At 43.9% G+C, this 26,139-nt stretch overlaps 1 protein-coding gene across 4 annotated transcripts in view; it reads left to right on the top strand.

Moving 5' to 3' along the window:
* Positions 1–19,426, top strand: part of BVES (blood vessel epicardial substance) — a 42,361-nt gene extending 22,935 nt beyond the window's left edge. For all 4 annotated transcript variants that reach the window (XM_067702460.1, XM_067702461.1, XM_067702463.1 and 1 more), the window contains one exon: positions 15,253–19,426. In XM_067702460.1, coding sequence (XP_067558561.1) covers positions 15,253–15,377 — 125 coding nt within the window. In that variant the 3' untranslated portion in view covers positions 15,378–19,426. The remainder of the gene's footprint in view (positions 1–15,252) is intronic.
* The last annotated feature ends 6,713 nt before the right edge of the window (positions 19,427–26,139 follow it).

Consider the following 26,139-nt stretch of genomic DNA (forward strand, 5'->3'; position numbering starts at 1 on the left):
ATTATCCAATAATATTCTCCAGTCAGTTAGCTTTGGGTTAGCTTTCACATTGCCTCATATATATACTTACAGAACGATGAGCAATGCTGCTCTGTAAAAATTAAATTTATTTTATATATTTTCCTAACCAAAAAACTTTGACATTATTCATTCTAGTCATTAACTCAAACATAGAAGTAGATTTAAATATTAAAATCCATTTCAATATTTCTCATAATTATTTTTTAAATCAATATCAGGATGTACCCATTCATGGTGTTTCCGGCCAAGTGACTTCTCTGGTCCAGGGGACATGAGTGAAAGTGGCAAGTGCTACCTCAAAACAGGAGCTTTAAGAGCCGTGGGCTGAAAAGTCTCGGAATCTCTAGGCTCCCCTTTCCATCTCTTTCTGTCTGTGTTTCAGCTTTTTGTTTTCTTTTGTTTGTCCTATAGAGCAGAGATGCTTAAACGTATCTATGCATATGCGTAACTTGGAGATCTCATGAAAGGCTTTGGTGCAGCAGATGGGGGTGGGGCCTGGAAGTCCATGTGCTTATTAACAGGCGCCCACGTGATGCTGATGTGGCTGGTCCCTGAACTATGCCTTGAGTAGTGAGGCTGTAGAATTCCCTGCCTTCTGGAATTGGGCTGATTGCATTCCCCTGGTTGTGATTAAGATGTTTCTTGTATTTCTTGAGGCTCACATAGATTCTGGTGAAGACTCTACTTTTTTTTTTTTTTTTTTTTTAACGATATGCGGGCCTCTCACTGTTGTGGCCTCTCCCACCGCGGAGCACAGGCTCCGGACGCGCAGGCTCAGCGGCCATGGCTCACGGGCCCAGCCGCTCCGCGGCATGTGGAATCCTCCCAGACCGGGCCACGAACCCGCGTCCCCTGCATCGGCAGGCGGACTCTCAACCACTGCACCACCAGGGAAGCCCCAGGATCTCTACTCTTTACCAGGGTCTGGATTCCACTTCAAACGATCATTTAAAGGCAAGAAAGTAAAATAATGAAATAGTCTGAGAAAAACTTTCCTGTTTATTCACTAGCACATAATCCAATTAATTGAACTCTTTTTCGCTTTCCTATTGCTTCATTTACTTGAGTTCCATGTTTAGAAGTGTGATTGTGAGATAGGATGTCCAGGACGTGTGAGAAGGATTTAATGCCCTCAGATGGATATAAGCTTTCTTCTTTCTGCTCCTGGACCAACGTGCTCATCAGGGTGCCTTGTCATCTCCTTGTCTTTCCTTCCTTACAAGGTTTGGCTCCCTACGTGTGATGTATAAAACACACACACACAGAGATGGACTGTACTTGGCAGTTCCATCATGATAAGTGGTGCTGAGCACAGGCATTGTCATGGCAACAGGTGGACACACTGTGTTTCCTTGAAAGTTGAGAACTTTATTTTAGTTAATTGGGGTTAAATGAACCTATTGTTTGGTTTGTTTGTTTTTTGAAAATCCTGAGTCAGTGTAGGTGATCCTGTCAGAACTCATCTTTGAAAGATTTTGCTAGTTTAAACTGTGTATTTTTTCAGAAATTATAATTAAAATTTATGATTTCTTAAATAGACTATGGAATAGAGATATTTATTACCGACAAAAAACCTTTACAAGTATTTTTTGTTATTAATGTCAAGATGGTGCTGTGGACAGTCTACTAATTTCATATGACCTAGATGCACAGGTCTGCTCTAAGCTGAGTGAGTTTGCATCTGGTTCGTATTCTTGGCTGCAAAGACTAGGCAGCATATCTGACGTAATGGGTTCCCTCACCTCTCTTATCTATTTTTTTTTTAACCTGGAAAGATACAAAAAGCCAATACAACCTTCTTGTTTCATGAAATAGTCTGTTCAACCCAATTTGTATTTTGTTCCCCCTGTGAACAACTGTAGGCTTATAAACAACAAGCTTTACATAAAATTATAGGGAAAGAGAGAGACAGGGATGTGATTAGGCAGCAGGTACCCAGAGGAAGAGCCCCTGAACCGTTCTCAGACCCACCAAGAGGGCTAGTGAAAAGCAGTGCTCCTACTGTGTAGTTGAGTAGAGTGCAGCTTGGGGAGGTTAAATAACCTGGTTAGGGCCACTGTGCCAACCCTGAAACAAAGAAGTGGTGAATTGGTTACAACAGCGGTCCCCAACCTTTTTGGCACCAGGGACCGGTTTCCTGGAACACAATTTTTCTGGGGGTGGGCATGCAGGCGGGGTGCGGGGATGATTCAGGTGGTAATGCGAATGATGGGGAGCGATGGGGAGCGGCAGATAAAGCTTTGCTCGCTCACCTGCCACTCACCTCCCGATGTGCGGCCCGGTTCCTAACAGGCTGCGAACTGATATTGGTCTGGGGCCCAGGGTTTGCGGACCCCTGGGTTACAAGGTCTTGCCTTGCTTTGGCCCTTACGAATAACCATACGTGAGTGTAAACTTGTTTGGGGATATTCAACCCCTACTGCAGCCACTGACACGTGCTGACCACTGTCATACATGTTCTCATTTAATCGTCACAACCCCCCAGTGAGGCAAGTGTTACGTTTCCCCCGTTTCAGGTTGAGGAGTATGACGTTCATCTCCTCTGGGTCCTTGGAGCACAGCCCCTCCTGGCTGGGGGACCGTCTCCAAGGCCCACACTCTCACCAACCCTTTAAATGGCCTCTATCCTCATCCAGCATTTTCTCATCTGTAAAATGACTGTAAAAGGAGTTTACTGGTTATCTATTTTTAGTCTTTTAAACAAAAATTTTTCTTAATTATCAAGTTAATATACACACATAGATATCAGGTAGTAAAAAAAATATCTCAGTGAAAAGAACTGACCCCCTCCAACCTAACTGCTCCCTAAGAGCAATCACATTGGAACAATTTCTGTCCAAAATGATGAATAATGTGCTGTTATTTGATTTATCCTCTTAACCTTTATCTTCTAACCTAACTTAGCTCGCTTTTAACTTCCCTTCCCCCTTCTGCTCAGTATGATATTACTAGTTTTTATTCCTTTATTGTTTACCTTTGTAACATTAAATCATACACTTAAACCTCCATTTCTTTTTTCTCTTTGAAACATTGTTTAAAGGTGAGGACATTAGCACCTCTACCCTTAGCATCCCTACCCTTACTTACTCTTTCCCCCTGCTACCTTCAAACTGTTGTCTCTTCTTTAACTTTCAAACAATCAAGGTTGATAACATATACATTTCTGTTCCCTCTTCTGTTTTCAAATTGTTTTTAATGTGGTAAAATACACACACTATGCAAATTACCCTCTTATCCATTTTTAAATTATGGTTCAGAGGTATTAAATACGTCTGTTCTCTTTGCAGTTAGGTCTTCCTTGCTTTGTCTGTGGGTTGTTTTGTAAAGTTTAAAACAAGTAAATAGTGTTGACATTATGGTTTATTCAGAACCCAATAGTGGGCTATGACTACCCCTTTCTTTAGGTTCCAGTGTCATGATTCCTGATCTCTTCAAAGCAGACCGTTTCTAATACGTTCAAATGGATTCTCCTTTTGTCAAACACAAACATAACACTACAGTTTACTTCATGCTTTGCCTCTCCTTTTTCTCCCCTGAAGTTTTTTGTCGCTTTGCTCTTAGGGCTGTCTTAGTCACCAGATCCCCCGTATCTTAAAGCTGCTTTTTCTTTCGGGTGAATCCATTTCATTTCTCCTTAAACTCTGACTAGTTATTTCACCTTTGAGCCATGCCTTTCATACTGCTTTCTGTTTTTACGGGCATCTCCAGTGGCCTCTCTTTTTCCTTATCCTTGCCTTTTTGGTCTCACATCCCCGCTCTCTCAGGCCATCAATTCCGTGTCCCCTTTTTCTCAGACCTTCCTCACAGAGCTTCCCACCCTCGTACCTCACCCCGGACTGGTGATTCTCTGGGTCTGTTGCACAGCTGCCATCCCGGAACCGCCTTCCCTATTCCCCGGAGTTTATCCACCAGCTCTGCAGCCCTAAAGCTTTCTCTGTGGGGCAGAAAAGGGCTGCAGGACTCTCGCTGTTCCGTGGCTACTCACACCTGTTGCCATGCAGCTCAGGGCCCCGACCGCCCATCTCAGGAGTCGGGAACTGATCTGAGAACCTCCCATAGGAGCCACTAACCTCCTCTTCCTCCCCGTAATTGCGATAATCTGTATACTTCCTTGCTTGAGTCCCTCAATGCTGGTGCTGGGTCCCTCCAAGGGAAATTAGGTACAAAGGCCAAACCTACCCTTCTTCAGAAAGCTTCAGTCCAAATTCAGTTTCTACAATTTAAAACAATCTTATGACCTCAATGAAAAGAACCTCTTTTTAATTTAAAAAAGTTTTATGATGTAAGTAGGTAAAGGCAGGAAAGGGGATGATAATCCTTTCTAGCAAAGAAGCCATTAAATTTTTCCCCTTGGGAGGGAGGGAGACACAAGAGGGAAGACATATGGGAACATATGTATATGTATACCTGATTCACTTTGTTATAAAGCAGAAACTAACACACCATTGTAAAGCAATTATACTCCAATAAAGATGTTAAAAAAAACAAAAACAAATGACATTTCCCAGCCTAAAAAAAAAAAAAATTTTTTTCCCCATCCCCATTCATCAAAAAATGTATAATCTAATTAAAATTCTAATCCCCTGTAAGGTTTTTAATTACTTGCTAAAGCAGTTGGCCAGATGGTTCAACATAATAAAAATAGGAACACTTTGAAAGGAATGAAGTAAATGTCATCAAAGTTAACAGAAAAAAGGGGGAAAAATCTTACCACATTATATCGGATAGTTTACAAAAGCGTCACTCCTTGTTAAAAAGTGTATTTCTGAAGCAGAGCGAGAAGTCATTCGACAAACTTCATATCATGGTCCTGTACTTACTTGAAGATCAAACTTGAGGTCGCTTATTCATTCTCTGGAACACATGTGACCTTCACTCTGGATTTAAGAACAATACGTCTGTTTACTTCTTCCTGTGAGGAGAGGCCCTCAGGCCCTCATGCAATCATCAGCACCTGAAACAGAAATAAGCTTAATAAGGATAGGGCTCTATCAAAGGGAATTTCTCTTACCTAACTTTTTACCACTCGGATAGCAGAGTTTCCATGGATTCTTATGTAAGGTCGCCATGGTCTGTGTAGAAAAAGGCTTCCTGGGATTCTGTAACTCGGGACTTTAGGAAGACAGGAAAAGGCCTGGCAGGGCAGCCTGAGCCCATCCTCCGTGGAGGCCCCTGGCTGGTTTGCACCTCCAGGCAATGACCCTCAAGGACGCACAGTGGGTCTTAATCACCAGCTCCTTTTCTTCTCAACTAGGATCCAGCACGAGCCACTGCCTGAACAGGTCTGCTGAGAAGAGACTCTTTTCCCAGATCCAAAGCCCCCCGTGGGTGTCCCCAGTGTTGTCACCCCCTGTGGTCTGGCGTGTGTGGAGGTGTCCACTGTTTGGTTCAGGGCTCTTACCTCTAAGTCTGTCTTCTGCATTTGCTCAGAGCCCGTGTTTCTGAGTTTTGAGTTTTCCTCTTACCCTCAGGAGGGCTGCCTGGTGTTCCCGTTCTCTTTCCCACCTGAACACACCGAACGTGGTACACAGCTCAGAGTAAATTCTGCTCCGCTGGCTGTGCCTTTTCCAGGCCTTGCTATCTGTGGAAGGGATGTGTACGTCTTCTTGGCAGGATGGTTTTTGGGTTTTTTTGTTTTTGTCACATGGTATAATATGAAACATCCCCCAAGCAAAAGTAACTCGATGGAACGTTTAACAATTTCACACCTGATAAGTCTGGACTGAAGTTCAGTCTAAGACATTTGTTTTACATCCTTTTAGAATAAACTGTGTTAATTGGCAGCCCGAGCCAATTGGAAGGTGTTGATAGCTGACAGCCCCAAGTAATGCTAATTATCTCTTCTTGATTATAATAAACACCAAAGGATATAGTTAACCACTTCTGTCTCCCAACTCTGAAAGCGGTTTTAATAGAAAAAGGATAAAAATCAGTTTTCTGGAAAATTTGTGGATACGGAATGATTTGTCCCTCTAGAATTTGGGATAAATGAAAAGTAAAGCATTATACAGAGGTCATGAACCTCACAGTAACGTCCTCGAGGGGCAAAAGTGACTTGAAAAAGCATTTGGCTAAAGATAAGCTCAATTTCTTCCTCTGTTCTCTCCTCATGTTCTCCTACTTAGGGATGGTATTGGGCCTTCTGGGCCAAGTTCTGAGGATGCATCAATGCCTAAGATTAATGAAGAACTGGGCAAACTTGTAGAAAGAATTTACTAATGTTCAACTTGTGAAATGTAAGACAGTCCCCTTAAAGCAGAATTCTTTTTTCGTTGTTGTTCATACTCCAAATTGGGTTTGGATTTATTAGCGGACAAAGAAATGATTTCTGGAAGCACAGTGATGACCTCTGAGTCTTTCCACTTGAACCAGCAGGTGTCCTGTGGAGGGCGGAGAACACCGGGTGTTCACCAGGGTGAGTGAGCTCCTTATCTGGGAAGTCTGCCTTTCTCCTGGCCGTGACGGTGGCCAGTTCCCGGGTTGGGCCAGGTGAACCTCATACTTGGCCCTTAGTGGTGCAGAAGCCAGGCTCCCTGAGGTTGAGACAGAGAGTGGACTCTCTCTGCGACTCTGATTCCTGTCGAGGGGTCAGGCAGCTGGCTGGCTCTGGCGGCTTCCGGCGGCTACAAGTCAGACAGTGTCCCCATCACCTTCCAGTACATCTGCCGATGGAGAAAGAGCAACAGGCACTGTGGTGGGAACTGGGGTGTTGGGGGGCTGGTGGGCCCTAACGCAGGCACAAAGGCTGAAAGGGCATCTCTCTTCTCTGTGTGGAAAGAGCACAAGGGCTGAGTCTCGCCGGGCCATCGGGGCCTCCTGGTTTACCCTGGCCAAATACGTTTCCGAGTGGGTCCCGCCCTGGTGGGAAAGGCGTTCATCTACAGCATCTCCCCAGCTCTATTTCCTTTACAGGTGTCCTGGTTGTCCTTGCTTTATTTAGCCTCTGAGTATAAATTAGAAATAATGACATGGATACGGTGAGAATGAATTGCTCCCAAAAGTACAATGTAGTTCCTGAGACGTAAAATGCTACAGGGGCAGAGACTATGTTTGATTCGTTTTTATTTCCCCAACATTTAACCCAGCCTCTCAGCCTTGTAGTCACTTGGGGATTCTCTTTGCTGATTGGATGGAAACTTTGTAGCAGGTGACGATACTGACAGACTTCACTGATGCTGACTTGAGGGGACGGTCCTCCTGCCTGTGCTATAAGCACTGTCGAATCATCAGTGGTACGAAAGCGATGTCCCTCAGGGGACGTGATAAAGAATACAGCGCTAACAGTCACCTTTCATAGTGAGGTTTCACCGTAACCCGAGACCTGCATGCGCTTGAGGGCCACGGGTGGCACCCCACTGCCAGGGCAGGGACCTGACCCATCAGAGATCCAGTTTGACGGCCACGTGATGTTCCCAAGTCCTCAGGATCGGCTTCTGAAGGCCCCGTGCAGAGTTTCGGAGGAGAGATTTTTCTCATGGACTCAGTAATTATCAAGGACCTGGCTACGTGTGGGTGCTTCAGAGAGGCTGCAGGAGAGAAGAGGCAGTGATGACTGCCCTCAAAATGCTTGTTCTCCAGTAAGGGAGAGATGCAAGTATTTGTTGTCCGGTGGAGAACAGAATCTCCCCACAGAAGGAATTAGGGAAGATTACAAAGGAAGGAGGTGGGGCTTGAACCGCACTTTGAGGAGTGGATAGGAATTTGGTGGGTAGAGGGGAGAATGGAGAAACCAGTCGGAGGGAGAGAAAAGCAAGGAGAGAAAAGGAAAAGGATGGGCTGGATTTGGGGAGCAGTGAGTTTGCTAGAGCTTGGACCAGAAGGGAAGGAGGCCCCTGGATGTCACCCCAGGACTGTGGATGACTCTTGCTTGACTATCTTTTACCGTTACATCATAAGCACTACAGCTCTTCCCTTCCCAGGTAAATAGAGTGGGGACAGAATAAATTCTTTCACAATATCAGTGAAAAAAAAATGTTGCCTGCTATATCAGTAGACAAAAGATGTTACAGCCACCCTGACGGTGAGCCCTGGAGCTCAGGAGAGAAACAGGATGCCCGCCATCTAGCAGTCTGCCGCTGCCACCACCCCCTGACCGTGCACCCTGAGGGGACTCAGGATGCGAAAGCACAGGATCCTGGCCCCAGAGAGCTGAGGTACATAGCAAAGGAATGATTTCAGTGAGCCCAGACTCCTGCCTCTTTCCATACCCAGAAAAACGCTAACTTCCTTAACTTGCGATGTCTTGTTTCCTTTAATTAACAGTAATCTTTTGATGCTCTGACTCCCTGGTCTTTGTTGCCAAAACTCCTACATATCCTGGCTTCTCCCTTCCCTCTTTGGAGCCATCTCCCAGAGCGATCTATCTGAGAGGCTGTGTCCCGGCCTTAAGTCCTCAGTTTTGTCCGCCAAATAAAACATAATCCTCAACGTTAAGGGTGTGCATTTTTTTTTCAGTCAACAACAGAGAAGCTGAAAGTTCTCACAAACTTTCTCTAGGTCATTTCCAGTGGGATTGGGTCCTCTCTCAATGGAAAAAGGCAGTGATTGGTGAAGTAGTTAAGGGGGCAGATAACATTTTGGCCCCGATGTAGACAGCACCCTCACATTACCACAGAACATCACCCCTGGTTTGATAGATGGGCTTAAAAACTACAAACCAATTTCCCCCACTTCCCCAGCCCAAATGCATTGGGCATGTTTGTGTTATGTGTGTCGTACACTTAGGTCTGAATGCTCTACGTAACGGATTGGGCATAATGCTCTTAGACATGCCATCTTGCTTGTTCTGAGGGCTTTGTCTGTCTGCAAATACTCAGCCTAAGTTAATATTTCATGACACCCAATCATAACTTGAGGCTAGAAATATGATGGAAGCCATGGCTATTGTTTTTTCTTAAAAAAAAAACAAAAAACAATTTTGCTGCACTCTTAAATGAGAAACACAAACCCCTATTTGAGCACAAGTCCCATTTCCTTTATGTGCTGTTCCTATGAGTGACGATGAATTTTAACAAGTTTCCTAATGATTTAGGCCATTGCTCTCCTAAGGCCTTATTATTAACTCGTTTTACTGACTTACATTTACAAAGGGATTATAACATCCTAGGCACAGATGTAAGAACTTAACAAGTGTTGAGTCATGTAATCCTCTTAACCACCATGTGAAGTAGATGGTATTATTATGATTTCTATTTTACAGATAGAGAAATTGAGGCACAGAGAGGTGAAGTAACCTGCCCAAGGTCTCACAGATAGGTCACGTTGCCATTTGAGTAGACGTGCGAATCTGAGGTTATGTTTGGTGTGTCTGCTGTCACCTGTGTAAAAAGGGATAAAAAGAACGTGTCTGAGAGATTCTCCCTTGCTGTGCTCAGAGGCAGAATTGTGTTCTTGGACTATTTTAATCGAGGGTGATTTTCTACCGTTTACGTCAGTAGTTGTGTCTCTCTGGAAACTCAGTATTTTAATTGACTGTAAATGTTGGAAAGTGAACAATTTCCATGTATATACAACAAACACACTAGCTCTGCCGAAGTCCAGCCCTGCGTAATTATGATCTTTTCATGTTGGAAGATGTGGCTGTGGATCAGGGCATCTCCCCAGATGTGTGGCAATGACTGTAGAGTTAATAATTAAATGACAGTTATTGTCCGTAACTTATTGCTTCCTCCCACCCCCCAAAAAAACCTCAACCATAAAAAAGAATGAAATGTTGCCATTTGCAACAACATGGGTGGACTTGCAAGGTATTATGCTGTGTGAAATAAGTCAGATAAAGACAAATACTGTGTGAGATCACTTATGTGTGGAATCTAAAAAATACGACAAACTAGTGAATATAACAAAAAAAAAAAACAGACTTATAGAGAACTAGTGGTTACCAATGGGGAGAGGGAAGGGAGAGGAACAAGATAGGGATGGGGGTCAGGGCAAGAGGCACAAACTGTATAAATAAGCTACAAGTATATATTGTACAGCACAGGAATATAGCTAATATTTTATAATAACTAAGTGGAATATACCCTTTAAACATTGTGAATCACTATATTGTACACCTGTAACTTACATAATACTGTACCTCAACTATACTTCGATAAAATTAACAAAAAGTTTTTTTAATGTTTATGTAATGATGTTATGTGAATCTTTAACTGGAAAACAGTGATAAATGTCATATATGCCAAAGAGACTTCTTAAGTTAAAATAAGTTATATGTAAACGAATCATTTCTTGCTAAATACGATATTAATGTCCTCTCCTAACAATGGCCACGTTGATTCCGAAGCTGTCCATGGAAGGAACACACAGAGCCTCCCCCCAAGATGTGTACATATCAGGCCCCCAAAAGTCCATTTCCCAGGTATCTTTATCCTGATCTCAAAATTCTATCAGTAAAGTAAGCAATGCAGTATACTTTTCATCCAAATGAATAAAGGTGAAATGAAAAATATATATATCTTGAAAAAAATGACAGTGACGTTTCCTACGTGCCCAGCACCGTGCCAAGCACATTCCATTATTTTGTTTAATCCTCCCAACAACCCCATGCGGCAGGTCCTGTGAACATCTCCTTTCCACAGACAGGGAAACAGGCCTAGAGAGGTTTAGTAATGGAGGACAGGTCGCACAGCCAGGAAGCGGCACAGCAAGGATCTGAACCCTGGAAGTGTTTCCTTGAGCCTCTGGTCCTGACCACTGTTCCCTGCCTCCCACACTCCAATCCGTGCGTGGAGCACACGGCCGGCCCCCACCCCTCCTCCTCGCTGAACGCTCGCAGGGTTGCTGCACCCTCTGGTCTGCAGCTGACTCTGGCCAGGGATTAACAGCTGATCTTGATAAATTTCTTGTAGCCTTTCTGCTTTGTGTCTTCATAGAATCCTGCTACTGTCCTTTGCTGTACAGCAAGTATTTGAAGAGGCAGATTTCACCCATTGTTCCTCCATCATCAGCCTCACCCCCAGCCTGAGTTCAGCGTTTGCTGGTTGATTGATTGCTAACTGACCCCGCCCTGCTGGAGGGCAGAGCAAGAATCCGGCACAGGCATGGGTAGGGCCAAGGGAGACCCTGACAAAGTGGAGCCTGACACGGAACGTGGGAACAGTATGGAGGAGAGTTTGCTGTAATATTAGGCACCTTGAGAAGCCCATGTACCCGTTTATAATATCTTTTACTCTTACTGTTAGATAATGGTTTTTTCTGCATCAAGCATGGTGTCCATTACAGTAGATGCTCAATTAGCATTTGGTGAATGCATGAATGAATGAGGGATGGACAGAACGTGTGAGTTATTGTTTGGTTTCTTATCCGCTGCAATTTGGGATTTATTTCATCCACCCGGCTCTTCCCTCCCATGCCTGGATTCTCCTTCTCACCACCTTCTCTCTCTCCCTCTCCCCCTGTCAGTCCAGGGAGTGACTGGACAGGTGGTGGCAAGAAATGTTCTTTTAGGGCTTCTCTGATGGCGCAGTGGTTGAGAGTCCGCCTGCCGATGCAGGGGACACGGGTTCGTGCCCCGGTCTGGGAAGATCCCACATGCCGCAGAGCGGCTGGGCCCATGAGCCATGGCCACCCGCAACGGGAGAGGCCACAGCAGTGAGAGGCCCGCGTACCGTAAAAAAAAAAAAAAAAAAGAATGTTCTTTTAGGTGGTGTTCCAGGATGGTGTTAGGTTCTATGATTTTGGAGTAGAACCATTCTTCAGGGAAATTAGGACTTAAACCAGCCTTCAAGGGACTCGAATCACCACGTATGATGTTACTGTAGGAGTGTGCATTCTGAGTTCTAAGCAGACCTTGGGGCAACCCATTGGGAGCTTCATATGTTTGAGAAGCTCATACCGTCCAGGCATCTGCAGTGGCATCCCCTCCACAAGAATGGCTTCTTGACTTTCATGCCTTGCATTTGGTGCATAAGACATTTGGTCCACACCAAGATCCTTGATATTTGGTCGTATTTGGTCCTGTCCAGAATGTCCATGGAGACATTTGGTCCATGCCAAAAGGCCCTTGATATTTGGTCTTATCCAAAATGATTTGGCATGCACAGCAATCAGAGAAGAAAAAGAAATAAAAGGGATCCAAATTGGAAAAAAAGAAGTAAAACTGTCACTGTTTGCAGATGACATGACACTATACATAGAAAATCCTAAAGATGCTACCAGAAAACTACTAGAGCTCATCAATGAATTCGGTAAAGTTGCAGGATACAAAATGAATATACAGAGGGACTTCCCCGGTGGCACAGTGCTTAAGAATCCACCTGCCAATGCAGGGGACTCAGGTTCAATCCCTGATCCGGGAAGATCCCACATGCCATGGAGCAACTAAGCCCATGCGCCACAACTACTGAGCCTGCGTGCTGCAACTACTGAAGCCCACGCACCTAGAGCCCGTGCTCCACGACAAGAGAAGCCACCGCAATGAGAAGCCCATGCACCACAATGAAGAGTAGCCCCTCCTCGCCGCAACTAAAGAAAGCCCACATGCAGCAATGAAGACCCAATGCAGCCAAAAAAACAATAATAAAATATTTTTAAAATGTTTTAAAAACAACAAAATTAATACACAGAAATCTGTTGCATGTCTATACACTAACAAAGAAAGATCAGAAAGAGAAATTAAGAAAACTCCCATGGGGCTTCCCTGGTGGCACAGTGGTTAAGAATCTGCCTGCCAATGCAGGGGACACAGGTTCGAGCCTTGGTCCGGGAAGATCCCACATGCCGCGGAGCAACTAAGCCCGTGTGCCACAACTACTGAGCCTGTGCTCTATAGCCTGTGAGTCATAACTACTGAAGCCCACGAGCCACATCTACTGAAGCCCACGCACCTAGAGCCCGTGCTCTGCAACAAGAGAAGCCACTGCAATGAGAAGCCCGCACACTACAACGAAGAGTAGCCCCCACTCACCGCAACTACAGAAATCCTGCGTGCAGAAACGAAGACCCAACACAGCCAAAAATAATAAATAAAATAAATAAATTTATTTTTTTAAAAAAGAAAGAAAACTCCCATATACCATTGCATCAAAAAGAATGAAATACCTAGGAATAAACTTACCTAAGGAGGCAAAAGACCTGTACTTTGAAAACTATAAGACACTGATGAAAGAAATCAAAGATGACACAAACAGATGGAAAGATACACCGTGTTCTTGGACTGGAAGAATCAATATGGTTAAATGACTATTCTCCCCAAGGCAATCTACAGATTCAATGCAATCTCTATCAAAGTACCAATGGCATTTTTCACAGAACTAGAACAAAATATTTTAAAATTTGTATGGAAACACAAAAGACCTCAAATAGCCAAAGTAATCTTGAGAAAGAAAAACGGAGCTGGAGGAATCAGGCTCCCTGACTTCAGGCTATACTATTACAAGGCTATGGTAAACAGAACAGTATGGTAGTGGCACAAAAACAGAAATATAGATCAATGGAACAGGATAGAAATCCCAGCAATAAACCATGCACCTATGGTCAATTAACCTATGACAAAGGAGGCAAGACTATACAATGGAGAAAAGACAGTCTCTTCAATAATTGGTGCTGGGAAAACTGGACAGCTACATGTAAAAGAATGGAATTCGAACCTTCTCTAACACCATGCACAAAGATAAACTCAAAATGGATTAAAGACCTAAATGTAAGACCAGATACTATAAAACTCCTAGAGGAGAACACAGGTTGGACACACTTTGACATAAATCACAGCAATATATTTTTGGATCAGTCACCTAGAGTAATAGAAATAATAACAAAAATAAACAAATGGGACCTAATTAAATTTAAAAGCTTTTGCACAGCAAATGAAACCATAAAAAAACCCAGAAGCCAACCTACAGAATGAAAGAAAATATTTGCAAATGGCACAACCAACAAGGGATTAATCCCCAAAATATACAAACAGCTCATGCAGCTCAATAAAAAGAAAAAAAAAATCCAATCAAAAAATGGGCAGGGCTTCCCTGGTGGCGTAGTGGTTGAGAGTCCACCTGGCGATGCAGGGGACACGGGTTCATGCCCCGGTCTGGGAAGATCCCACATGCCGTGGAGCAGCTGGGTCCGTGAGCGTCCGGAGCCTGTGCTCCGCAACGGGAGAGGCCACAACAGTGACAGGCCCACGTACCGCAAAAAAAAAAAAGAAAAAAAATGGGCAGAAGATTTACATAGACACTTCTCCAAAGAAGATATACAGATGGCCAAAAGCCATATGACAAGATGCTCAATGTTGCTAATTATTACGGAAATGCAAATCAAAACTAGGAGGTATCATCTCACACCAGTCAGAATGGCCATCATCAAAAAGCCTACAAATAATAAATACTGGAGAGGGTGTGGAGAAAAGGGAACCCTCCTACACTGTTGGTGGGAATGTAAATTGTTGCAGCCAGTATGGAAAACAGTATGGAGGTTCCTTAAACTAAAAATAGAGCTACCGTATGATTCTGCAATCCCACTCCCAGGCGTATATCCAGAGAAAACCATAGTTCAAAAATGTACATGCACCCCAATGTTCACTGCAGCACTATTTACAGTAGCCAAGACATGGAAGCCACCTAAATGTCCATCAACAGAGGAGTGAATAAAGAAGATGTGATACATATATACAATAGAATATTAGCCACAAAAATGAAATAACGCCATTTGCAGGAACATGGAGGGACCTAGAGATTATCATACTAAGTGAAGTAAGCCAGAAAAGCACAAATATCATGTGATATCACATATGTGGAATCTAAAAAACTAATACAAACGAACTTATTTACAAAACAGAAACAGACTCACAGACTTTGAAAACAAACTTATGGTTACCAGAGGGGAAAGGTGTGTGTGGGGGGGGATAAATTAGGAGTTTGGGATTAACATACACACTGCTATATATAAAACAGATAATCAACAAGGTCCTCCTGTAGAGCACAGGGAACGCTACTCAATATTCTGTAATAACCTCTCTGGGAAAAGAATCTGAAAAAGAGTGGATATACATATATGTATAACTGAGTCACTTTGCTGTACACCTGAAACTAATACAACATTGTAAATCAACTGTATTCCAATATAAAATAAAAATTAAGTTAAAAAAAATACAGTATTTACGGAAACTGCATTCCTGGTGCCAGCTATAGGTGCCCAGAGAGTTTTATCTTCCAGTTGGAGTTTGCCATTGATCTATCAGGCCAGCATCAGGGAAGGCTGTCCGTTAAGTGGTTCTTCTTTCTGTGTCTCTGACAGATGTGTCACCCCTACACCAGCGAGCCTCTGCGAAGATGAACCCAATAGAGGAAGGGGCGGAAAACGATGACGAGGTCTTTGAACCCGTGTCCTCGAATACTCTTCAAGTTCGTCGCTGGCCTTGATCCCAAGAGAGGATTCACGTTACCAAGAGGGAAACTGTCTGGAAGAGATCCTGAAAAATACCAGCACTTTTTCACAGCTTTTCAATTGTTCTGCTTTAATATTGATACTCCCAGCCTGGGAGAGTCTGAGGGCAGGAAAGGGAGGGAGATTCAAAACATGGGAAGGTTATCTTCTCTTTTTACTGGTCAGCTTTCTGTTCCACTGAGCCTTCTGACTAAACTGAGTGCTATTTTTGAGAGATATATTTTCACAGTGTTTTCTAGATATGTTATCATTTAACTTAAAAAAATCTTAGCGCTTTGTCATTGCAAATGCCTTCACTTATCTTTCCGAGCTGTTCCTTTTCGTCAGAGACAGTTTTTTCTCTGCCGTGGCAATGGGGCTGTCCGTTTGATGGTTGTAACAAACAATGTAAGTTCGAAATTGAGGCTGAGGTAACATTAAAAAGCAGGGAATCTCAGGCTTCGCTCAGTTGATTTTTTGGCCGGAAAATTTTAAAGCAAGGTGTGATGCGATTCACGTATATTTTTCTCTCAGGCCAGACACGTCATTCTACTAGACTGCCTTCCTTTTATGGGCCTTGTGTGGATAGCTTGATAATGAACAAAGCTCGTCAGACTTTGCTCACGTTACCCTTATATTATGCTGTTTGGAAGTTGGGCTGAGCCCTAAAGCTGGAAATGTTAACAGTGGAAGAGGTTCTGAGCCTGGGGTCGGCCTTTGGCTAAACCAGCCCAGCTTGCCCCACACTCTGCTGTGGGAAGCACTTCCTTGGGGTGGGAGGACCGGAGAGTCAAGTGGCCAAACAAGTGTCGCAGAATGACGAGGCTGACGGAGCCGCTGCACTCTTCATCTGCTATTCCGACATGCAGATGGTTCCTCCAGGTCCACAGATGTCTCCTTACTGTGTGTGCCAGGGACCAGGTACCAGAGATGCAAACAAGGACACAGCTGTGTGCGGGCAGACGGTCCACCACAAGCTCTGCCATGATCGCCCGGCCTAGATAGTGCTGTGAGGGCCTGCATTCCAGACATGGTGGTATTTGGGAAATTCGAAGTCTGCTTAAATCATCCAGCGGGTCAGTGTGACTGTGGCCCTCCACCGGGCCACCTAGTTGGGGGAAGCCCCCTGATGGGCTGTGCTCCATCATGCCCCACTACCTTTATTTTGTGTCACCCACTGGAACCAACTCTGAGTCAGTCCCATTACGTTAAACAGCTAAGAAAAGTTCCAAGTGAAATTAGTTTCAGGTGAGCTGAGCCAAAAGCATCTTTTGCCAAGAGGTGATTTCTGTGAGAGGAGATATAAAAATAAGCTACTCCAGGGTCACCTCATTTTCCTAAACTCATTTTTGAAAGCCAGTTATTTTAGTAATTTCACTTGAGTCAAATTTACATGCTTGGTCACTCACTGAGAAAACTTCCACAGACTGGGTATCCAGCTCCTAACATAGTCATCAAATGCTGGCCTATTAGCCTCACAGTAGAAAGGCTGATTTCACTTTCCCACTCTAGTGGTCTCTTCTGTTTGCTAAATTAGAAATTTATTTGGGGAAATGAAACAAAGGTGAATGACTTTGCCTTGGCTTTAAGACTATAAAGATATAATAGGTTGAACTCTTTCTTTCAATGCCCGAATCAAGTATATAAGGTGATGGTGTTAATACTGCTTTCCTTTAACTATTGGAGGGAAGCTATGTAGGCCATTGAGTTTACACATGCATAAGACCTAATTTACAAAATCACTCTATAGAGTAATTAGATATTACATCCTTCTCTGAGTAGAAAGTAATTTTAGATGCTGCTAAAGCCATGTTTTTAATGTTATGTGAATCCACAGAACCTTGAGATTTTCTTACCCTGACCCATCTTCAGGTTTGTCTCACTTTGTCAACCACAGACAACAGAGGGTGTTATCTCTAATGATCAGCCTGGATGTGTTTGGAGGTTATTTTCTATAGTGCTGGGAACAAACATGTTTTAAAGCACACTGCTAAAATTAGGTGATATGAAATCATTTACTGGTTTTATTAAAACATGTGCACATCAGTGCCATTGATAAGGAAGATTATAATTTCAAGATTAGGAATCTTGGGCTTACCTGGTGGCACAGTGGTTGAGAGTCCGCCTGCCGATGCAGGGGAGATGGGTTCGTGCCCCGGTCCGGGAAGATCCCACATGCCGCGGAGCGGCTGGGCCCGTGAGCCATGGCCGCTGAGCCTGCGCGTCCGGAGCCTGTGCTCCGCAACGGGAGAGGCCACAGCAGTGAGAGGCCCGTGTACCGCAAAAAAAAAAAAAAAAAAAGATTAGGAATCTTCAAAGAGCCATTTAGCTTGAATGGGAAACACGAAACTATTTTTAAATACATCCCTCTAAGGACAACAGTTAGTCTCAGAGAAAAGGAGCTGAAGACATTGAGTAGTCTTCCCACTAGACTTGACAGCAAAGAAGCAGATAAGAAAACATAAAAGATCTCCTATGGATAATTTTTATAAATTTATGTATACAAATGAACAAGTGTATCTTTGTATAACGCATAGATAAAAAACATGTTTGCTGCCAATGAGATGCTTCCTGTGTTCTTTGGCCTTCACTTAGCTGTGTGACCAAGGTCCAGAAAATGGTCTGCAAAAATTATTCTGTATATTACCCCAAATCTACTACGTTTAAGTGTAACATCAAGTCCGTTGTATGAAGCTGGACTGTAACGTTTATACCAGAATGTATGTCAGTTATGATATTTTGCAAGCCCTCATAAATATTATATTTATAAATTAATAGCACAAACCCTATGATGTTTCTAGATCTTAAATTAGTAATAATGGGTGCTACATAATTATTTTTCACTTACCATCCTTAGCTTCCTGGGGTCTTTTCCGTTTCTCCCTATGGTCCATTTAACTTTAATGCTGTGCCCACTGGGAGAAGCCACCTTCTTCGTGTCTGGTTCTCCTTCCATATGCCTGAAGCTTTTCTGATTCTGTAACTTGGAGCTGCTGATTCCTGCCTCCCAGGTCCTGTCATGGCCCCAAAGGCAGAGTCACTTGGATGCTGGAGAAAATATTTAGGGAAAGTTGTGTAACCTACATACTCTGCCCTGTCTCCAGTGTACCCAGGTGATGGCCTTGCCCGCCAGTGAAGATTTCATGCTAGTGCATGGTGGCTCCTGGCCGAGCACTTGGGAAGGCTGGTCAGTCCCAACCCTTGGGGCTTGGTGCAGACCCTGAGGTACAGCTCCAAGGATTCACTGTTATTATTATTTTTAAAATCCATTTTCTTGGTCATTTCTTTTTTTTTTTTTTTTTTTTTGCGGTACGCGGGCCTCTCACTGCTGTGGCCTCTCCCGTTGCGGAGCACAGGCTCCGGACGCGCAGGCTCAGCGGCCATGGCACACGGGCCCAGCCGGTCCGCGGCATGTGGGATCTTCCCGGACCGGGGCATGAACCCGCGTCCCCTGCATCGGCAGGCGGACTCAACCACTGCGCCACCAGGGAAGCCCTTCTTGGTCATTTCTAAAGCTGCTCTGCAGAAACCGTTGACGCCGTTTCCCCTCCCTTCCCTCTTTCCAACCCTGGTTTTCCAACCTCTTTTTCTAATTATCCCCAACTAGAGTGATTAGAAATTCCCACCCACTCAATTCAAATTCCCAAGGATGTGAAGGGATAGGACACTGTGCAGGGAACTCGAGGTTGCCATGCACTCGGGACACATCTTCTCACTTATGGTAGCCATGCTCTGATCATCACAGGACCCCAAGTACCTTGCATGTAACAACATATTGTAAGGGAAATTTAAGAAACCCACTTAAAGTACTATTCACAGATTTTACCGATATTCTTGCAATCTAGTTTTAAAGTACACAAGGATTTTTGTGAATGGTTTTTACAGACACATTATTCATAGGGATCGCATTCTTTCTGCTTTTAGGTGCCATTTACACTGATACCATTTTACTTTATAATAAATTTACATTTCAACTGAATGGAGCCTTACAGTTTAAAATATCTTCATATATTGTCATTTGATCAAATAAATTTCTTACTTGGAATATGTGCGTATTTTTAATTTCATGTCTCTTACATGTAGCTGATTTGCCCTGACGCCATGCCCAAAGGTTCAAGAACCTTCAGAGGTTATGGGAATTTCTCTGGTTTAGGTAATCTGAGCAGACCTGCAGAGGGCATGCTCTTGAGTTAGTTCCACTTAGTTTCAAAAGCCTGCCATCTTGCTGCCTTTGGCCGTGAAAAGAAAGGCCCACGAGGCAGTGGGCAGTGTTGCCTGGATGGAGCGATTGAGAGGCCTCCAGAGTTACACTGTGAGGATAGATTTCAACTTTTTAATACACTGCATCTGAACATTCTCTTCTAGTTTTATGAGATTCGACAACACAAGGGGTCACATAGAGGAGCCAGAACCCCTCCCCTGGATCTATTCTATTCACGGAGAAACGCTTCTCTCCTCCCATCACCCGTGCTCGGTGTTGGAAAGGGAACTGGGCAGCCCATCTCTTGGCCCTTGATAGTAGGTCCTTGGCACCTAATAAACTTGCCCTGATCAGCCCCAAGACTAGAACCAACTAGAAGAGGCATCTTACATGACGAGCAAAGTAATTAATTCTTTCTCAATGAGCCACGTCACCAATATGTAAAAAATGTTCTGCTAAGGTGTACGTGTGATGAATACGAATGAACACACTACATCAATATTTCCCCGCAGCAACACGGTTGGACCTAGAGATTATCACACTAAGTGAAGTGAGTCAGACAGAGAAAGACAAAGGTATGATATGCCTTGTATGTGGAGTCTCAAATATGACACAAATGAACTTACTTACAAAACAGAAACAGACTCACAGACAGAAAACACACTTATGGTTAGCAAAAGGGAAAGGGGACGGGGGAGGGATAAATTAGGAGTTTGGGATTAGCAGATACACACTACTATATATAAAACAGATGAACAACAAGGTCCTACATTAAAAAAGAAAAATTCCTTGCTGTATACTAGGGGCAGACATATCCCCACTGACCGTCAAGCTCTCCCAGCCTCCTTCATTACCTGTCCTGAGAGAATTCACGGCTTCCTGGCATTTGCCTGGCCCAGCTGCCCGGTACAGGCAGGACTCCACATCGCGGGACCAGCCCCGGGCCCGCTCCTGGGGACGAAGCCTTGTGGCTGGGGATTTCACCCTCTGACTTCTTGCATGACAGACCAGCAGAAGCAAACGTGGTTTGAACGAAGCTAAACTACCTCACAGCTGAGTAAATGAGGTCCCACAACCAAATCCCAGATCACAGAGGAAGGGAGCCTTCAGAGGAAAATGATTAGCGCCATTTACCTCTTGATATTTATCTGCAAATGATGAAAACTTGAGAGCTGCTCCCATTCGCTGGTGGTTACGTATAATTAGGCTATTTGTGCAGACACGGACTGAGGTGAAACCTGGAGTCCCCTGCAGAGAGCTCAGACCAGGGGCCGAGCCTCAGGCCATAGCCTCCCATGGGGGCCGTGATGCCCGGAAAACAGAACGAACTCATTTCTCTTTAAAGGGTTTCTGTTACATGGAGGCCTGGCTAACCTTTTTCATTGTGCTTCCCACTATTTTTATTGTTCTCATCTGACCTCTTTTAACTCTTCTCCTTATTAGTATTGATACATTTTGCTATAAGAATAATTACAATATAATGTGATGAGTAATAATAGCTGTCTCTTGAGTGCCTACTATTTACAAAAGACTGTTATAGGCATTTAAAATACATGAGTTAGGGGACTTCCCTGGTAGTCCAGTGGTTAAGACTGCACTTCCAAGGCAGGTGGGGTGGGTTCTAATCCCTGGTTGGGGAACTAAGATCCCAGCCAAAAAAAAAAAAGAAAAAGTGAGAGAATACACGATTTAGTATTTTCACAAAAATCCTAGGTGGTGGTTAAGACAATCGAACGGAAGCTCAAAAAGAATGATTTTGCCAAAACAAACCAGCTAGTAGAAGCGGGGGGGATTTCATCCCAGATCTCTCAGCCTGCGGACCTGCTCACTCTGCTGCTTTTTCCAATCCTCTTAGATAGGAAGCCTGCATCCTCCAGTACAAATCTGGTTCTCAGCTTCTCACCTTAGGTTATCAAGGAGTTTCCATGCTGAAATAAAAAAATATAATGCTTTAAATTGTTTGAGCAACAAAAAATTTGTACTTTTTAGGGAGAGGCATTTTTAGAAAAAAAAGCTAAAATTTCTATTGACCTTTATTTAAATAATCTATCAGTTCATGTGAAAGGGTGGGGTCCTAGTTACACTTTGCCCCAAACGGGTTTTTATCTCTTGTCCACCTTGATCTCCCTCTTAGCTCAAAGCACCGACCTGAAAAAGGAGGCCAAGTCTTTATCCTTGGACATGACTTTGAGGTCAGATCTACCTTGTTCTGAACACCAGCTCTGAGCATGTGATCTTTGGCAAGTAGTTACACCCTTTTAAGCTGCTGTGTCCTTGTGTGTATGCTAGAACCTTCCCAAACATGTAGTTGGCATGAAGTACATATTCATTCTCATCCCCTTTTCTCTTTTTCCTTTGGTTGCCACGTTGAATCCTTAAGGCTTCTGGAATCTTAGCAACCACAGTCCTTGTAAAGAGACAGAGGGTTGGTACCAGCAGGACCTGAGGGGCAGGCCGGGCAGGGGTCCGTCACCAAGATCCCTCCCGCTCACGGCAGAAATGTCTGCAGGCCCGGGGTCCAGGCTGCAGTCTCTCTGGACCTGTCGGACTGAAGCGGAGAGGCGCCCATCCTGTCTCCCACATGTGACCCCAGGAAGCATTAGGCAGGGAAAGGAGGCTGCAGGCCCCTCTCAGGGGAGGTGGCTATGGGTGTAAAACGCCAGCATTAGGCTAAATGAGGCTCTCCAGGAGGTAAAAAGAACATCTTCATCTGTGGTTGTTTTGAACCAATATCCTTGTTGATCTCCCACGGGGACCACGTGAGAGCGAAGAGCAGGTGGGATGGACATGGCTGGAGCACGTGATGAGTACGTTTTGACAATAGAAGGACGGAGAGAAGTTTATCTAGACCCCAGAGTAAGGGGGAGGGGTAGCTCTCAATCACTCAGGAGACATGTATTCCGGTCACAGTTTGATTGTTATAGAATGCTAGGACCCTGGGCAGCTCACATCTCCTGATGGGGCCTCAGTTCTGTCTGTAAAAGGAGGTCCGACCAGGTGAGGGATCTTCCAGTTCTGGTGCCCGTAATTGGCCAGTGTGCTTAAGCCCTGACATGGCGTCTCCTTGCTTCACGTGAGCCTCGTGGTCCAAGTGAGTCAGGCCTTTTTTTTTTTTTTTTTTTGCTTGAGGATGATTGAGGGGGGGTTAGGCAAAGTCTCAGCTGCTGTCTTCCTATCCAGGGCGCTCCCGTCCTTGGACTGTCCTTCGCGAATGCCGCGTCGGTTTGAAGTTGTGATAGCATTATCATGAGCGACACCCACGTCTTTCATCATCAAGCAATGTTTCCTTGTGTTATCATTTAAAGGTTTCTCCAGAGTTGTCCTTAACGCAGTCAGCTTGCTGACAACCCCCTTCTAGCCCTTCCAGAATGGTGTGGATTGAGGTTTCCTTTGGAGGGAACAGAATTGTAGAGTTTTAGAGCAAATAGAGTATGTAAATTTCAGCTAGCACAGAAGTTCTCAAACTTGAGCAGCATCAGAATCACCTGCAGGCTCCTTAAAAACCCAGCCCGTTGGGTCTTCCCTGGTGGTTGAGAGTCCGCCTGCCGATGCAGGGTACGCGAGTTCGTGCCCCGGTCCGAGAAGATCCCACATGCCGCGGAGCGGCTGGGCCTGTGAGCCGTGGCCGCTGAGCCTGCGCGTCCGGAGCCTGTGCTCCGCAACAAGAGAGGTCGCGATAGTGAGAGGCCCGCGCACCGCGATGAAGAGTGGACCCCGCTTGCCACAACTAGAGAAAGCCCTCGTACAGAAACGAAGACCCAACACAGCAAAAATAAATAAATTAATTAACTCCTACCCCCCAACATCGTAAAAAAAAAAAAAGTAAAAAAAAACACCCAGCCCTCTGGGCCCCACCCCAGCGTTTGATTCAGTACAGTTGGGGTAGAGCCCAAAAGCTGCACTTCTAGTAAGTTCCCAGATAATGTTGCTGCTGCTATTAACGGGACCACACTTTGAAGTCCCCTTAACTAGTCCAACCCCCTTATTAGCAGATGAGGAGGGTATGTCTGGGAAAGTTTAACCCAAGCATACTCATTCATAGTCCGATGGTTTTCAGTTAAAAAAGCAACTTTTGGGCTTCCCTGGTGGCGCAGTGGTTGGCTGTCCGCCTGCCGATGCAGGGGACACGGGTTCATGCCCTGGTGCGGGAGGATCCCGTGTGCCACAGAGCGGCTGGGCCCGTGAGCCATGGCCGCTGAGCCTGCGCGTCTGGAGCCTGTGTGTCTGGAGCCTGCGCTCCGCAACGGGAGGGGCCGCAGCGGTGAGAGGCCCGCGTACCGCAAAAAAAAAAAAAAAAAGCAACTTTTTTGTGTGTGTGGTTTTTTGTTGGTTTTGGTTTTGTTTTGGCTCTAGGCCAATAGTTCCCAAACTTTTAATAAAAGTCACTTAGGGAACCAGTTAAAATCTGGCTCTAGTAACTCACACACCTAGAACGGTGAGTCTTAACTCTGGCTGCGCATCGGAGTCACAGATTCTGAAGTAATTTATCTGGGCATCAGGGTTCTTAAAAGCTTCCCAGATGATTCCAATGGGTAGTAAATTTGAGAAGCACTGAGCTGGAGGAAGGTCAGAAACCTTCACTAGTCTAGGCATCCCAGGTGATTTGGCTGTAGCTGCAGGCTGGTCTGGACTTTGCAGGCGAAGACTTTTCTTGGTCTTGCTTCCTGCTTTAGGAAACAAAAAACGACAATAGTGTTAGTTTGGGATTTGAAGAGTGACTAGCAGAAGCAGGCGATAGAGCTGGAAATGGTTAGACCAAAGCAAACGTAGGCAGTCTTGGTGTGAGATTTTTTTCTGTGAATACCAATATTTATTTTTGGAACATTTCCTCTTTTTTATTAAGATATAATTAACCTATAACATTATATTGATTTCAAATGTACAACATAATGGTTTGATATTTGTATACATTATGAAATGATCATCAAAATATGTCAGGTTAACATCCATCACCACACAGTTACATATTTTTTTTTTCTTGTGAGAGAACTTTTAAGATCTACTCTCTTAGCAACTTTCAAATGTGTAAAACAGTATCATTAACTAGAGACACCATGCCGTCCATTACATCCCCAGGGCTTACTTATTTTGTAACTGCAAGTTTGTACCTTTTGACCACTGTTGGTGTGTGATTGTGATCCTTTCAACTCCCTTACTCACTTTCTTTGGCTCCCTGTAGCTTCCTGGGCAGAGTCAGAAAGAAGCTTACTGCCTGGTTTTGGTGTTTGGGAGAAAAGAATACTTAGAATCAGAATTCTGAAGTGTCTTTTCTAGCTCCAAGCCTGGTTGTGTGACCTGAGCAGTTAATGTCATCTCCCTGAGCCCAGTTGTATATTCCTTTGTAATATAGGTATAGTAATACCTGCCATCTTTCCCTTAGAAGGGCTCCGTGAGGACCAAATGTCAAAGCCCTTGTAAACTATAAAACACTAGAAAAGTGAAAGCTATTATTATACTAACCAGTGACACTTAAATGGAAGCTTAAGGTGAAAGAAATATCTCTTCACTAAATTATACCTGGGAATTCTCTTGGAACTTGTATCTAATTAGTCCTCGCTTCTAGGTGCACATGTTCAGATCCCAAATCTAGAACACCTGGGTGTGATAGCGTGAGTATTTTAAGAAGATTCTTAGATAACAGGAGCGTAGACAGACTTATTAAGATGTCTAAGTGAGAAGAACGCCACCAAAGTTTTACGTAATAAAATGCCAAACAAAAATTTTAAAAGTCTTGTATTATAGCTTAAAAGGTAGATGAGAATTTATGGGGTAGTGATGCAATATGAGCATTTAATGCTATATAGGTGTTTATATTTTTGAAGTTTCTTATTACAAGAAAACCTAGAAATACTCGGATAAAATACTTTGAGACTATCAATATCCCTTCAGCATCATGAACTTCACATTGACAGCCTCTTATGTCTTCTGCATAAGAGCCTATAAAGCCATTACTTATAATTACACATTTTTCTAGGGAGAAATTTTCCTAGATAAGTTTGTCATTCATATTTAGAAATTCAAATATGTGGTAGCTATGAGGTGATGTAAAATTGTGAGCGAAGAGTGCCCTCTGGTGGTATCATGCATAACTGAAATGTATCACACTTGGTCTTTAATCACAGATTAAACTACAGTTCTACAGTTTCTTAAAAGTCAGACGTTCACCTTAACCATAAAGAATTTTTACACCTCCAGAGGCCCAGTGTACAATGGACTATATTAGAACATGATTTTTAATTGTGTTATATTATTTAGGTTATCTTTTACAGAAGCCCTAAAGAAAATTCTAGTTGGGACAGTGTTCCATTAAGAAATACTTTTTAGGAACTTCCCTGGTGGTCCAGTGCATAAGACTCTGCGCTCCCAATGCAGGGGGTCCGGGTTCGATCCCTGGTCGGGGAAGTAGATCCTGTATGCATCCTGCAACTAAGAGTCCTCATGCCGCAACTATGACCCGGTGCAGTCTAATAATTTTTTTTTTTTTTAAAAAGAAATACTTTTTAATTAAAAAGCAGCACTGTAGGTTAACATGGCACCTCCAAATGGAATGTCTTAAA

This window comes from Pseudorca crassidens, chromosome 13 (assembly GCF_039906515.1).
Source record: "Pseudorca crassidens isolate mPseCra1 chromosome 13, mPseCra1.hap1, whole genome shotgun sequence".
NCBI lineage: Eukaryota > Metazoa > Chordata > Mammalia > Artiodactyla > Delphinidae > Pseudorca > Pseudorca crassidens.